This window comes from Nyctibius grandis, chromosome 6 (genome assembly GCF_013368605.1).
Source record: "Nyctibius grandis isolate bNycGra1 chromosome 6, bNycGra1.pri, whole genome shotgun sequence".
In the NCBI taxonomy this organism is placed as follows: domain Eukaryota; kingdom Metazoa; phylum Chordata; class Aves; order Nyctibiiformes; family Nyctibiidae; genus Nyctibius; species Nyctibius grandis.
This window is the reverse complement of record NC_090663.1, coordinates 6,583,500-6,597,959: the sequence shown is the minus strand read 5'-3', so window position 1 is coordinate 6,597,959 and position 14,460 is coordinate 6,583,500. Positions and strand designations below refer to the sequence as shown.

The 14,460-nt window shown below is 44.2% G+C and overlaps 1 protein-coding gene across 11 annotated transcripts in view; it reads right to left on the bottom strand.

Annotated features, from left to right (window-relative positions):
• Positions 1-14,460, bottom strand: part of REEP1 (receptor accessory protein 1) — a 74,683-nt gene that overhangs the window by 16,355 nt on the left and 43,868 nt on the right. For 9 of the 11 annotated variants that reach the window (XM_068402564.1, XM_068402566.1, XM_068402567.1 and 6 more), the window contains exons 6-7: positions 14,374-14,424; positions 7,805-7,973 (exon numbers count right to left, since the gene is read on the bottom strand). In XM_068402564.1, the coding sequence (XP_068258665.1) occupies positions 7,805-7,973; positions 14,374-14,424 (220 nt within the window). Of the gene's footprint in view, positions 1-2,353; positions 2,441-7,804; positions 7,974-14,373; positions 14,425-14,460 lie in introns of all 11 variants that reach the window. The other 2 variants (XR_011048342.1, XM_068402565.1) reach the window with 2 other exon arrangements.

Sequence of the window (14,460 nt, the reverse complement as noted above, 5' to 3'; positions counted from 1 at the left end):
AGCAACGGGTAAGACAGTGCAAAAGGCTGTATGATAATAAACACAGGGTGCAATACTGGGATTTGTATTGCTACATGCCTGGATATTTTTCAGTAGATTTAGACTTCTACAAGCACTGGTGCAGCCATTCACACAGTTTCTGAAGGAAAACTATCCACAGATCCCTGATCTTCCTAAATCGGGAACATGCTGAGGAGTCCTGCAGGAATTATATTTCGGTGGAATTGCTCTAAGAACGAAGGCGACCAAGGGAATTGCGCTGCACCCTTCACTGCAAATGCAGGTGATTCACAGCTGTTCTAAGAAGTGTGACTTTATGGCTTCGTCTTGTGGATAGCTTGTGTTCCAGGACACAGCCTAGAAATGAGGCTTTGAGCAAGCTGGTCTAGTGGAAGGTGTCCCTGCCTGTGGCAGGGGGGTTGGAACTAGATGATCTTTAAGGTCCCTTCCAACCCAAACCATTCTATGATTCTATGAAATAATTTCCAGTTTGAGCCTTCCAATTTAACCCTCACAGTGGTATCAATGACTCCAGATAAAAAAACCTTTTGAAGAAAAAAAAGGTTTGAGCTCTGTGTGATTTCTTTGGTCATGGTTATTATGCACTGTAGACACTTAAAGTTCTTCCATAGTTTCACAGTCATTCTAAACCAGCATAAACCAGTGCTGCTGCTGAAAACGGATGTTGCATTGCCCCTCGCACTCTGACCTCCACCTTCCTTGTCCTGTTGGTGATGTCTGTGCTTCTGCTCTCTACTGGCTTGAGAATCTGACCCATGTCAAGAGCAACCTGGAAGCAAGGAACAGCACTTAATTTGAACCGTCTCCCTGACTGGGATCAGTATATATAAATAAGATTTAAACATGTCCAAGGGAAAGCATGGTATGGGCAGAAGCAAGGGTCATACCATTTCAACGGGAGTGCTGGCTCATACTGCCTGGATGCTGCTGTGAAACTATGGCCTTTGTATAAAACAGAGGAGTCTCAACCAACCCCAAGAGGCCTGCTGTGGGCTTGGACTCTGATTTTACACAGAAGAGAGCTCATACAACAGACATATATATAGGTTGTTGTCACACATCTTTCTGGAGTTTTTCTGGCTGGTGGGGACTGAGCTATCCAGACATACCCTGAATGCTGATATTCCCCCACCTTTGTTCTGTCCTGCAAAGCCTTCAGAGTGTAAGTGAAAAACCAAGAAACAGCCTTGACTCTCTCCTGCACAGAGGAATGGAGAGTGTCAGGAAGCACACTGCACATTTCTGCTTTGAAATCATTCCAGCTGAGAATGATCTCTGCCTGGGGTAAGCTTAAGCAGAAAGGGCACTCAGTCTGGGCGACAGAGAGGGTGGCTCCATAACATGTGATCCTCTAGCCCAGACAGTGTCAGCTCTGGACACTGACCATCCCGTGATGCAACACAAATCTCCTGACACTGAGGTATGTCCCACTGACTCACCCAAAAGCAAGGCTGGCCTCCAGTGCCCAGCCCACACTGGAGGTTTCCACTGACATGAGCAGCTGTGAGACATGTTTGCATCAGCTATGGGATTGAGCTACGTGACACAGTGGCCAATATCCCACTCCTCAAGTCACATGTGTCACTCACCAGCCATCGCAAGGGAATAAATTTTATCTGCACTGTCCAGGATGCTTTTACAGCAATAATGTATGGTTAAGAAGTGCAAAAGCCCCCACTGTTAATAGAGACATGTCTGTGTGTGGATTGCTACTGGATATTTGCCAGAACAACAGAATTGCCTTGAAAAATATTTCAAATTATTGTTCCAGAGCTTCCACTTGTCCATAACGATGAGTAGCCACACAACATTTACAGTTCTTAAAGGAAACTCTAAATGACCTGGACAGGCTAGAGGGCTGGGCGGAGAGGAACTTCATGAAGTTCAACAAAGGCAAGTGCAGGGTCCTGCACCTTGGGAGGAATAACCCCATGCACCAGTCCAGGCTGGGGGTTGACCTGCTGGAAAGCAGCTCTGCAGAGAAAGACCTGGGAGTTCTGGTGGACAAGAAGTTCACCATGAGCCAACAATGTGCCCTTGTTGTGGCCAAGAAGCCAATGGTATCCTGGGGTGCATTAAGAAGAGTGTGGCCAGCAGGTCAAGGGAAGTTATCCTCCCCCTCTACACTGCCCTAGTGAGGCCACACCTGGAGTACTGTGTCCAGTTCTGGGCCCCCAGTTCAAGAAAGACAAGGAACTACTGGAGAGAGTCCAGCAAAGGGCTACAAAGATGATCAGAGGACTGGAGCATCTCTTACGAGGAGAGGCTGAGGGAGCTGGGTCTGTTCAGCTTGGAGGAGAGAAGACTGAGGGGGGATCTTATCAATACTTACAAATACCGTAGGGGCGGGTGTCAAGAGGATGGGGTCAGATTCTTCTCAGTGGTGCCCAGCAACAGGACAAGGGACAACGGGCACAAACTGAAACACAGGAAGTTCCACCTGAATATGAGGAAGAACTTCTTTACTTTGAGGGTGGCAGAGCACTGGCACAGGCTGCCCAGGGAGGTTGTGGAGTCTCCTTCTCTGGAGATATTCAAAACCCGCCTGGACACGACCCTGTGCAACGTGCTCTAGGGGAACCTGCTTTGGCAGGGGGTTGGACTAGATGATCTCCAGAGGTCCCTTCCAACCCCAACCATTCTGTGATTCTGTGATTCTGTGAAAGGGGCAGTTCTGCCTGTGAAAGGGCCAGTTCTGCCTGTGGAAGAAGCACAGGTTGGAACATGAATCAAAGCTCAAATATCACATGCTGTCATCAGGGTGCCAGAACACGAAATCGAGAAATGCTGAACTAAGAGCAAAGGGAAAGATCAGATAAAGAGGACAGGTGGTGGGCCTGCTACGTGCAACAAGGGCAATCATCATGTTTCCTCAGTGCATGTCAAAGGAAGGTGTGCACGTGCTTCACAGGAGCAGCGGCGATGCCTCACGTCATGTGCTGTGTGTGGGGTTGGCAGCCACACACAAATCATGGCGCAAGCAGCCTTTGCCCCTTCGTGTTGGCTGTATGTGGCTTTTGGCTGGGTGTGAGGAGGAGAAGGGTCTTTCTGTGGGATGGGTGTGAATAGCATCTGAATGCTCTACGCTGAGCAGTCCCGCTCGTGTGGTTGGCTGTCTGCACAAGCAGGACTGCTCAGTGTACAGTGGGCACCACTGAAAGGCAGCAAAGACAGCAAATGGTAGAGGGGAGGAAAAAAGGCAGGAAAATGTAGAGGAAAAGCAGAGGTAATTTCTCTTGTCTCAAAGGCAACTCTTGCATATTCTATTTCTTGACCTCATAAAAGACTCTTCAGCAGGCAAAAATAAACCTTTGCTGTGTCTGCATGTGGTCTTTACTAACTAAATGCCAACTCTTCACACGGTGCTTTGTGTCAAGAGGGGATTCAGAGAGTCACAAATCCATCTAACCAGCACCAGTCACACTATAAAAATAGCAACATTGGAAATGAAATAAGCCGAGTCGTTATTTGATGCAGCCTGAGTACAGCGTGGTTCTGCAGCCAGCTTTTGGCCACAGCCAAAGCCCAACAGTGACAGGAGAGTCTTTTCACGGGTTTCAGTGGGCTTGGAAACATGCCTGAGATGTGAAACCAGAACCTGAACCACTCCTGGTGCTCACAGGGGGAGTGGAGGTTTTCATACCAACCAATCTGAGTTTCAGCAGTCTCATCTGCGCAGAGAAGACAACAGACCTCTCTCCATCCTGTGTCTTTACAAGTCACTTTCTTTCAGATATCATATCTGCTCTTAAACATAGTAACACAACAGGATTGGAACTGAGCAACACCAACTTCCACACCAGATCTGGTTGTGTTGTCATTGCTCAGGGAATCGGACCCATCTAAACTCCTGTAACATCAACCTGAAGAGCCATCTCTTGTCTTTGCCTCACTGTTGTAAGTGAGGGTGTGCTTCCATGCACCATTCGCTCAGTAGCAAAGCTGGCTTGAGGAGCTTCCAGCTCCTGCCCTCTTTATCTCAAAACAAATCTCCCCGAACGTCTCCCAAAACAGTTATTTTGGAGGCTCCCAGTAAGGCGGATCAGCAAATCGGTCTGAGTTAAAAATAATCCCTCAAAAATAGCACAAGAATGTATTTTTAATGTGGATCAAACTCAGGATTTCTTCCCGAGTCCACAGCTCTTTATGGACAGCTTGAGTGACCATAGCTAGGCTGTTCCATCACCTGAGGGTAGCACTTGACATCTCATTATCATAAGGCTGCTATTCTCTCTTTGACATGGCTCTCTCTCCCGTTGAGAAAATTAAGAGCCTGTGCTAGATGCAAAACTAATTCTTCAGCCTTTGTACATCCCTGAGAGCCATGTGAGAGAACTAAAGGGAGCTATAAAAGCACTCCCATAGGCGATCTGTGTACGTACTCCTTCATCAAAGACTGTGACCCTCGTAGGACTGAGTGATGCTCACACACACTCCCAGGCATGGGGATGTCAGTCCCGAAGCAAAAGGGTTAACAACTGCTACAGCAGTGCTTGGCTTTGCCACTTGTAAGGTTGGCTTACTGATCATTTGTAAATTCAGGCAGTGACTTTGAGAGCTGCACTTGCAGAGGACTGCAATAGGTTCGTATGGATGGAGGATGTAGGGAAATGGGTGGGGGTGAACAAATGGCAGAAGAAGGGCTATAAGAGTGAGGCACCCAGATCAGCAAGTCACCAAGATCCCAGCATACCCACATGCAGCTTCTCAGATGCCTGGACTGGGAAACAAAGGACAGAATAAAAGAAGGGAAAACATAAAAAGGCCCATTTCCGTTGGCCAGAAACTTCTCAGAGGTAGTAGCAAAATATCGCGCTGTTACTACAAACAGAAACCTTCTTGAAAAACTGGGATCAATCCACAAACAGGACTTTTCCACAGGTATTTTACATGTTATAGTCACTGAAGTAAGGTGTACAGGAAAGCCATATAAGAAATCTTCTAAAGTATTGACCTTAAAATACACAAGCATCTTCTACCACCTATGGCTTTCAGGACCTGGGCATGGGAGGTACAATTTGTTCTCTTTTACAGACACACTGAGGAACAAAGGTATGCCCCAGGTCACACCAGTATTTTGCAATAAAGCAGGGTGTGAATTCATGTGTCCTAACTCGCAGTCTTGCCTCCTAACCACCACACTGCTTCTTCTGCAGACACAGGACCCACTCCTTCCAGCCTCAGAGTCTCCACAAAGCAGGATTTCTACTCAGACCAAGGGTACAATGTTTGCAGCCCCAGCCAGCCTCTCTATTAATGTTTTTAAAGTCGTTTTTCATGTACCCCAGCTACTGCTGTCAGGCTTTCTAACAGCTGGTTAGAAAGACATTTTACAAGAAAGGCGAGGGCTTTGGCTGAGTCATCCTCGTGTCAAACAGATTAGTCCAGGGTATTTTTGCTGATTCCCTCTGATGTCAGACAAAGTCCCATTATCTCTAAAGCAGGAATATAAAGAAAAGTCTAATGTTTCTGTGAGACAGTGGGGACTGCTGACATGGACATCTGTGTTATCTAAGGGCTTTGGGACAGGAAAAAGAGCTGTGTGTCAGCTGTTCTGTGGTGACTGCACATGCACACACTCATGTATGTATATATCACATGTATATAGCATACTAATAGACAGTAGCAAATTCTGTCTGCCCCTTGCTTATGTGCAACACTCCAACTAAACAAATATGGAAGGTGGAGTGATGGGACCGTGTCTGGGCTTGGTGTGCCTAGAACAGCGTTGTCTCGCCCTGAATATGGCCCTCAGGATGTGATAGTCTGGCTGATCCATCCCACTCTTCCATACACACACATGATAGTTATGGCTCTGATCAATTCGCCTCTCTAGACATTCTGACTACATACATTATTGTGCCCACACAAAGCAGCACAAGGACTGGAGAGACCAGGACCACTTCTTCCACTTTATCTGATTAAAAGTGAGAGCAAAACTGTGGCTGTAGTCTTCCACACAGCATGGTGCCACCACCTGTGAGTGAAATTACCCTCTGGAAGTGCCTCTCTGTATTGTCTGGGGGTGGAGAAGCAAGCAGGCTCCTAGATTAGCGACCTCAATGAAATCACTAAGTGAGATGGGACAGATAAAAGTCTTGGAAGATTTTGCAAATTTGTGTTGTTTTCATTAAAAGAAGAATTAAAAACAATTAAAAACAAACTCAGATCCAAAAATTTGTGATAAACACTAGGCTCAGTTTGAAAAGTTTATGAACAATTCAATTTTCCAGAGATTCATTTTGAGGGATCCTTGTACAGTATTGATATGAGACCAGATCAAAGTCAAAAACTTTTGTGTGGTAAGAGGGGGTCTATGGCCAGGTGAGCTCAGCTCGCTGCCTTGAGAACAAAACTACAAAGGGTGCTCTACACCACATGGAATTAAGATAACTAAATTATGCTTTATTTGTGCCATTTGTTGTTTTGGTCTAAATGATATGTGATTTTGTTTTTATTTTTGGAGTAAGAGTTTTATATTCTCTGTGTGAACACTTTACTTTCAGATTGATTACTTCAAGAGAAGTGCATAGAAGACCTTACACAAACATCAAAGCTACTGTGCACCAACATTAGCTATTTCAATTTACCTGTAAAGAGAATTTATTCCACAGATGATGTTAAAAAAATTAAACAGAGAAGTCTGTAAGCTATAGGAAGGATGAGACAAGACATTTCTAATGCATTCCAAAACTAAAGCAAACTAGAAGGGTAGCAATCTACACAGGCTTGAAACACAGTAAATGTTTGCACAGACCTTAACACACACAAGCTGAAAACGGGCCAGCAGATGTTTTACAAGCTACAAGTGCAACACGCCTGCAACTTTCTGTGGCTTCTCATCACAGTGGTCAAGTTGCGTGATCTTTGGTGGTGTTTGGGAATCCCGGAAGCCATCTGGAACCCCCTGCTTGGGATAACCCTCCCTGTCTCCATTTTTGAGATCTAATCTGCAAAGCTATCATCTCCAATAAAATGTTTTGGATCTGGGCTCACAAAGATTTCTTTAACCAACCTTGAAATATTTTTTTTGTAACTAAATCCTCAGGAATGGATCTTATTCCCACCATGATGTTTCTTCCCTTTGTTCTTTCAGAATTCGAAAATAAACCATTGCCCTTCAGAGAAACTCGTTTTCCATTACAGTGCTTATGCAGACATCCTTAGTATTGTAAACAGCTGTCAGATCTTGGTCTCTGCTTTTAGGAGTGCTTTATATGGGTTTTATTTCTCAGTAGGCTTCATCAGGGATAAAGTTCTGGAACTACAACTGTCAAGTGTTGTGGCAGCTACTGTACAGTTTAGAAGAAGCACAAGTGGGCCTAATTCAAACCAGATAGCCATTTATGTTTAGATGACATAAGAGAGAGAGGCTGTATCACCATATGAGGGCTTTGAAGATAATAATGACCCTTGCCCACTACTGTGCATTCTTATCGCCCCCCTTTTTGCACTTCCATTAGCCCCTCTCACTGAAAACCCATGACAGCTTGCAGCCCCCAGCCCAGAGCCTAACTTTTCAGCTCAAGTTGCAAGGACTGATGCTGGCCCCCTTGCAGGCTCAAGTCCAGTCCTTGGTACCGGCCAGGAACAGTAACCAGCAAACGATGATACTGTTTTCTCTCTTAAGTGCCAAGAGACTCAACAGCATGTCTGTGTCCTGTGAATTCTGGTATGTGCTGCCTGCAATGTCTGTTTCTATATATTCCTGCCAACTGCATGACTTCATTCAGCTGCGTGATATTCCAGACAACACAACACTGAAAATAACACTGGCACTTACCTGAGCTGCCAGTGCCTTCCGATGCACTTCTGGATGTTTTTGGCTGGCTCTGTTTGCTACTTGTTCGTACAGTGACGGAAGGAGGAACAGTGCTGCTGCTGTCTCCACGAATCGTCGAGAGATCCTGCATGCTAAAGCTCCTTAGTCTCTCAGACAGGGCCCCCTGTCCCTAGTTAAACAAGCAAGCAAATAACACACAGAAAAGTTAGATCCCACAGTGCATTTTGAGCCTTTCTCCTCCCTAGCTCACTGAAATACATCAGGACAATAGGAAGCGAAAAAATTGCCTGGTCCAGTAACCTAGAGAGGACAAAAATGAGTTGTTAAAAGCATCATTTCCCTCTCTTTGCTCTTCCTTTTTGAGTGGTTCTACACACAAAGTCATTCAAACTTTTGACAGCGAGCATCTCTAATTCTTCAATGCAGTCATTTGAGCTCAGAGCAGCCTTGGCCACGTTTAAAGGAGCAGGGTGGTGGTGTATCTTTCTAATAGGTACTTTCTTCACTAGGATCTGAGTCAAATTGGTGCTTGGCTTCAGAAACACAATTACACAGTCTGCATCAAAATAATTCCCTTTTAAAGTTAATCGTCTATGATGATATTCACCCAGCTGTTCTCAGTCATACACAGAATTTCCAGAGAACAGAAAATTTGAAATTTTAAAGTAATAAAAAGTTATTGTTAAATGTGAAGAAATATTTCAGTGCTTTTTTCATGAAGCTTAAGGAAAAAATAAATTAACACAGCATTTTTCTTTCTTTTTAGACTAGCTCTCAATCAGGCAACAAACACATTCCTTGGCGAAAGGAACGTAGCTGTTATTTGTAAAGGATGGGTTGGTTAAAAGACACCTTTCATTAAAACTACATCACATCAAAAAGGTGACTGTAGGTATTCCTCTCTCTGAATTCTGTAACCCTCATAGAATCATAGAATTGTTTTGGTTGGAAAGGACCTTTAAGATCATCAAGTCCAACCGTTAACCCAGCACTGCCAAGTCTACCACTAAACCATGTCCCTAAGCACCACATCTACTCATCTTTTAAACACCTCCAGGGATGGTGACTCCACCACTTCCCTGGGCAGCCTGTTCCTGTGCTTGATAACCCTTTCAGTGAAGAAATTTTTCCTGATATCCAATCTAAACCTCCCCCGGCACAACCTGAGGCTGTTTCCTCTCATCCTATTGCTTGTTAACTTGGGAGAAGAGACCAACACCCACCTCGCTACAACCTCCTTTCAGGTAGTTGTAGAGAGCAATAAGGTCTCCCCAAATACTCTCTCTCATACTGTACCACTGCCATAAAGTGAGAATACCAGAAAATACAATCAATACAGAACCTATCTATCCTTCTCTGTTGGCTACATCAAGTGACATTCAGAATACAAATAGCATAACTGACAAAAAGAACATTTAGGTTTTAACATTTTGTTGAGGGGGGAGGGTCTGAAAGACACTTCATAGCATATAGTCTTGAAAAAAATACTGAAATAAATACATAGAGCCTGATTCTAAAATTATCCGTGCTAGTGTAAATTAGGAAAAATTCAATGGATGCTTTGACTGAGGTGAAATCAGAAAGATGGCAAACAGTAAATATTGCCCTGTTTAACAAATCAGATATGGCACATTGTAGCAATTCACACACCACCTTCATTTAGACTTGTATTTGCCAAAGCCATACATAAGCAGGAGCATAGCCTGAATACTGCCAGAGGGCTCTGGGTTGGGGCTGGACCAGAATACATCACTGCTCCCTTCCGGGCTGCAGGTTTGAGTATCCTGCCCGCAAAACCAAAGTGCAGGTGAGGGGCCAGTGGAGAGTACGCTCTGGTGCTGGCCTGGCATGGAGATGGGACTCATCCTGACTATCTATGATCAAAGGCAAGACTGGGCACGTTCCTTGCCAAAAAGCAAACAGCACACGGTGATAACTTCTTCAATGCTGTTCCAAAGCATCATCAGTAGAAATATGCATCATCTAAGGAAAATAAAATTAAACTCTCCTTTATAGAGCAAAGTCATCTGGTGGAGCTAGCCAGGAAGCTGCACTGGGATTTTTCTCTTTATTTTGCTCACTCTTTGGTTTCTTAAGATCTCTCTGTATATACTGTTTGGCAGCATTTTGCATTTAGCTTTTCTGCAGGCTATTACAGAGAAGTTTCCACACACCCACCACGTTCTTCCTGCAGATTTACTTTGCTCTTTCTCATTAGCCTGTTCTACTTTTTAAAGTATTTTAAATGGATGGGCCTTTTTTGCTGGTATACTGAGACATTTTATTTTGCTTATTTTATATGCTGGCAGTGGAGTCCATAGAGCTGACGTTTTGTTAAAATCTCACCTCTCCCATCTCACTCTCCAACCTGCCACAAGAGTCGATGCTTGAATTTTGGCTACTTTCCTGCCAGTGGCTGAGCCACTCCTGGGACATGTTCTCTCTCCAACAGGCATCTCAAGTTTTTCTTCTTAGGCCAGTCTAAGGCACATCTCCTCTTTACCAATGCAGCTGTCACTGGGCTGGTATACTGAAATTTCCTTGCATGGCTGGTTAGCTGGGTGTGATCTCATCTGCCCAGAGCTCAGTGCAGTTCTGGGTGGGTTTTGCAGCTTGCACTGAATTCCTGCACTGCCACCCTATTCTCAGTAGCTGATTTAAAGCTAACAGAAGACCTCTTACCCTGCAGTTTGACTAGAACAGACAGATCCCTAGCGAGAACAAGCTAAGAGCAATCAGATCACTAAATAATACTTTGGTGTTGCAGAATGACTGGACCAGCAAAGCCGGAGGGTCAGCAATTGATGAGCTGCTGTGACCCCAGTGCTGTATTCCTCCCACACCACCAGCTCAAGTGTCAGCAGTGCTCAAGCTTTTAACCTCCTCCCAGCCGCTCTGCTCGGCCAGCTAACCCAAATACCATTTCATTCCAGCGAGCAATTTATGTATGTGGCCATGATTCAGATTAGAGACGAGATTCATATGTCAGACCAAGCTGGCAGGGAAGATGACACTAACACACCCTTTTGCATTGAAAATGAAGATATGTTAATATTCTTGCATTGCAACTTGTGATATAGCAGCATATAATGATCAGAGGCCCCAAACACAGCTTTGAAACAAGGGCCTGATATGTGCCTGTCATCTGTGGGTCCATTACAGTAGCATATATGTACAACCACAGCCTTAAACACACCGTCACGGCATGTATGCTAAACAACTTTGACTTTATCCAGGAAAAAAAATTAAAAATTGTCTTTTCTTGATCTTTGCTTTAATTTCACCTGAGTTTATAACAGCAAAGACAAAGGTTGCTCATCATGCAAATAGCAAAATATTACTGTTCCTACCATTCCATGAAACAGTTTGTCCAAATCTCAGCAATCACAGGGATAGCAAAGGCTCAGGCTGGGTGAGGACAGTGGACATGTGTGAAAGCCTGCTCACCTCCCTTCCACTTCTTTCAAATTTTTGCACCTTCGGTCTTTGTAGGGATAGACATGATTTAATTGCTCCTAGGGCACAACATAACACTCACAGTTCTTTCTCAGTTGCCACATTTCTACCTGACCCCAAACAGAAACACAACAAAAATTATGATTACAACAGAATCAGGATGGTTTCAGAGTAAAATGGAAAATGTTGTTACCAACTTAATTTCCCTGTCAGATAAGCAGCTGCTGTATATGAAATCACAAACATTTGAAAAGCCAGCACTGTGAGGGTTTGCACTGCTGTAGTGATATGTTTTAGCAATAAAGACTTTATCCAGCTGTAACACTTATTATTCCACAATAAGACTTATCATTTATTAACCAAAGAAAAAAACAAGTTAATAGCTTTATTTCACAACAGAATAGGTTTAGCACAGCACACATCTTGAGCTGTGTTTGGTTAAAACAATCATGTGGAACATGAAGAGCATCTGTTTTGAGGATTTTTGTTTACCATCTTGGCTGTGAGCATACAGATGCTCTTCCAACTGCTACAGACATGGGAGATATCCCAGGAATTTCAGCACACTGTGTGTCTGCCCAGAGAGAAGATCCAGGTCCTGAAGCTATGTCTATGCTACAGGCCAGAGGCCTGTATGTCCACACGAATGCAGCATGTCCACACGAATCTGGGCTAGTTTTATCCTAGAGAGAGTGACAGCAGTAATATCATGACAGTCACTGTGATAACAACATTTCACTGTGTCAACAGCAAAACAGCATGGTGGTATTATACAATCTTTTGAAAATACGGACTGGAAGGGCTATGGGACTGTGGATGACACCAACCTCTCTCTCCCTCTCTCTCCCCTCACTGAACACCAACTGCCCTGTCAGGATGATTGTGCTGGCAATGTGGGACCTGTATTTTGCAGACTTCATCCCCTGGTAGAGGACACAAGCATGAAGAGGTGCTGGAAGACTGAGCCTTACTCTCCCTGGGCACAAGACTGCCTGCCTAGACTCAACTTCTACTCATCCAGCTTCTCCTAGGACACAGACTGTCCCCGTAAGCATGGCATTTCTGATCCAGCAGTGATTTTGCTAGATGGTGAGGTTTCAGTGGCAACAAGTGGGAGCAGGTGTGTCTCTGTTCCCTACTCACTATAATGTACCTGCTCCAAAATTCATCTGATCTTCTTGTGCCTAACAAAGTTCACCCCATAGGTGAAGGTACAGCACAAGCTGAAAGCGGACCTCTTCAGGCCTCCTTCATGTCTTCTTCTCCCAGGACCCACCAACCTTGCTAGGTCCATACATAGAACAGTTCTCTCTTTACAGGGGCAGAGAAGGGCCAGGCTGGGGCAGGGCTTGGTGCTACTGAATAGGACAAAAGACAAATACTAAAAAAGACACGGTAATATCACTCCACAGTAACTGCTGTCACTTGGTATCAACCTGATTTAGATTCATGACACTACCAACAGTATTAGGGCATCGCCCATCATGACATGGATATCTCTTGCAGAACTCTGCTTTGTCTGTGATTCTAAGGGAAGATAAAGCTCCCATCCATGTGGCATAGTAATTAATCTAAAACTAATTTAGGTACATCTCTACCTGCTTCGGTCAAAACTGCAACTGTAGTACAGGCGTACCTTACTTGCCCACATCTAGCACATTCTCTCCTGATTTTTGCTTTAAAAAGTGGGACAAAACAGTATCAAAATACTGAGCTTTCAAAGCCAGCTACCTGCATGCTACCTTCCTCTAAATGTTGCAGACATCGTAATCTCCAGAAATGAACATTAACCTCTGTGGGCCCAGAGCACAAACACTGATGCAACCAGTATTTGCTTGGAAGGATCACAAATCTTGATCCTTTCCAAAATCTGAAGTCATCATTGTGTCAGGCACTCTAAAAGGCACTCCATCAGCAACAGCTGGGATTGTCTTCATTACTTTGCCTCTTTATAATTAATCTCTGCATTCATATTTGAAGTAAAAATTTTTAGAGGGAGATGGCTTTAGGAGTCTGGAAAAACTGGGTTTACATCCAATGGAATTATTCATTAAAAATACTCCACATATGTAGGTAGCTTTACATAGGCTCTAGATAAATAAAATTAGGCACATAATTTAAAAATCTGCAATTTATAATAACAAAGTCCCATTAAATATGACCTAAATATAAACAAATAACAGAGTCTAGATTTTATCATACCTTCAGTCTGGTAATCTGAAAGCATTCTGGAGACATTATTTAGGCTTCAAAACACCTCTAATACCTACAAACTCAATTTTGCAACCGTGGAAACTATAACACAGCATGATGAAGTGACACAAATCAGGAACCAAAAAATGTCAAGTCATAAAAGACTTGAAAAAAAGTTTTTAATACAGTCAGTGTTAACACAGGATGGCACTTTCTGGCCTTTTGCATTTTAGGATCAGCAGTTAATGGACAGGCAAGGGAACACTAAGTCACACTCACCACACTTCCAGCACAATGGTAAACCTGTTAATGTTCTCCTCTCTTTTTGCTGTGACTTTGGTTAGCAGTTCTCCTCCATGCTAGCAGACATGTCTGCATGCATGTTACGGCCTCCACCCTGCACATGTTCACTACAAGGTGTACCGGATGGTCCTAGGATGTCAGTTATCGCTACGGTATCAGCAGGACTTCCCCAACCACACCTCTCAGAAAATGCTTGCAGAGATGCATCTTCACTTCTGAGCGAAGTCCTGGCTTCGCTAGCTCCACTGCAACCCCAACCATCCTAATGAGATCACAGCAGCGGGAGAGAGGCTCCCTTTAGCCATTAGCAAGAAAACAACAGTGAACACAGCAGCTTGGCCAATGCAGTAGCAACAACGTGAGTTAGATGAGTTTTCCACATAGAAAGCTCCCTGCCTGGCTGCTGGAGTCTCTCTGATTGCCAGCAGAGGACTTGGAAGGCATTTTGCTGATGAGATCAAAGACAAGCTTTTAAAGCTCAGCACACAGGATCTACCCACTGGAAGCAGAGCAGACAGCATCTAGCCTCACACCAATCTCAGCTGAAAACAGTTCAAACTAGTCTAATAGGGAGGCAAACGTTAGTTAGGGGTCAGTATAAGCACTCAGCAGATTACCTGCCCTTTTTTCTGGTCCAAATACATGTGTAAATGAAGTAGCTGAGAGACCTAGCAAGGGAAAAAAGAGAGCCATTGTGGCAACAC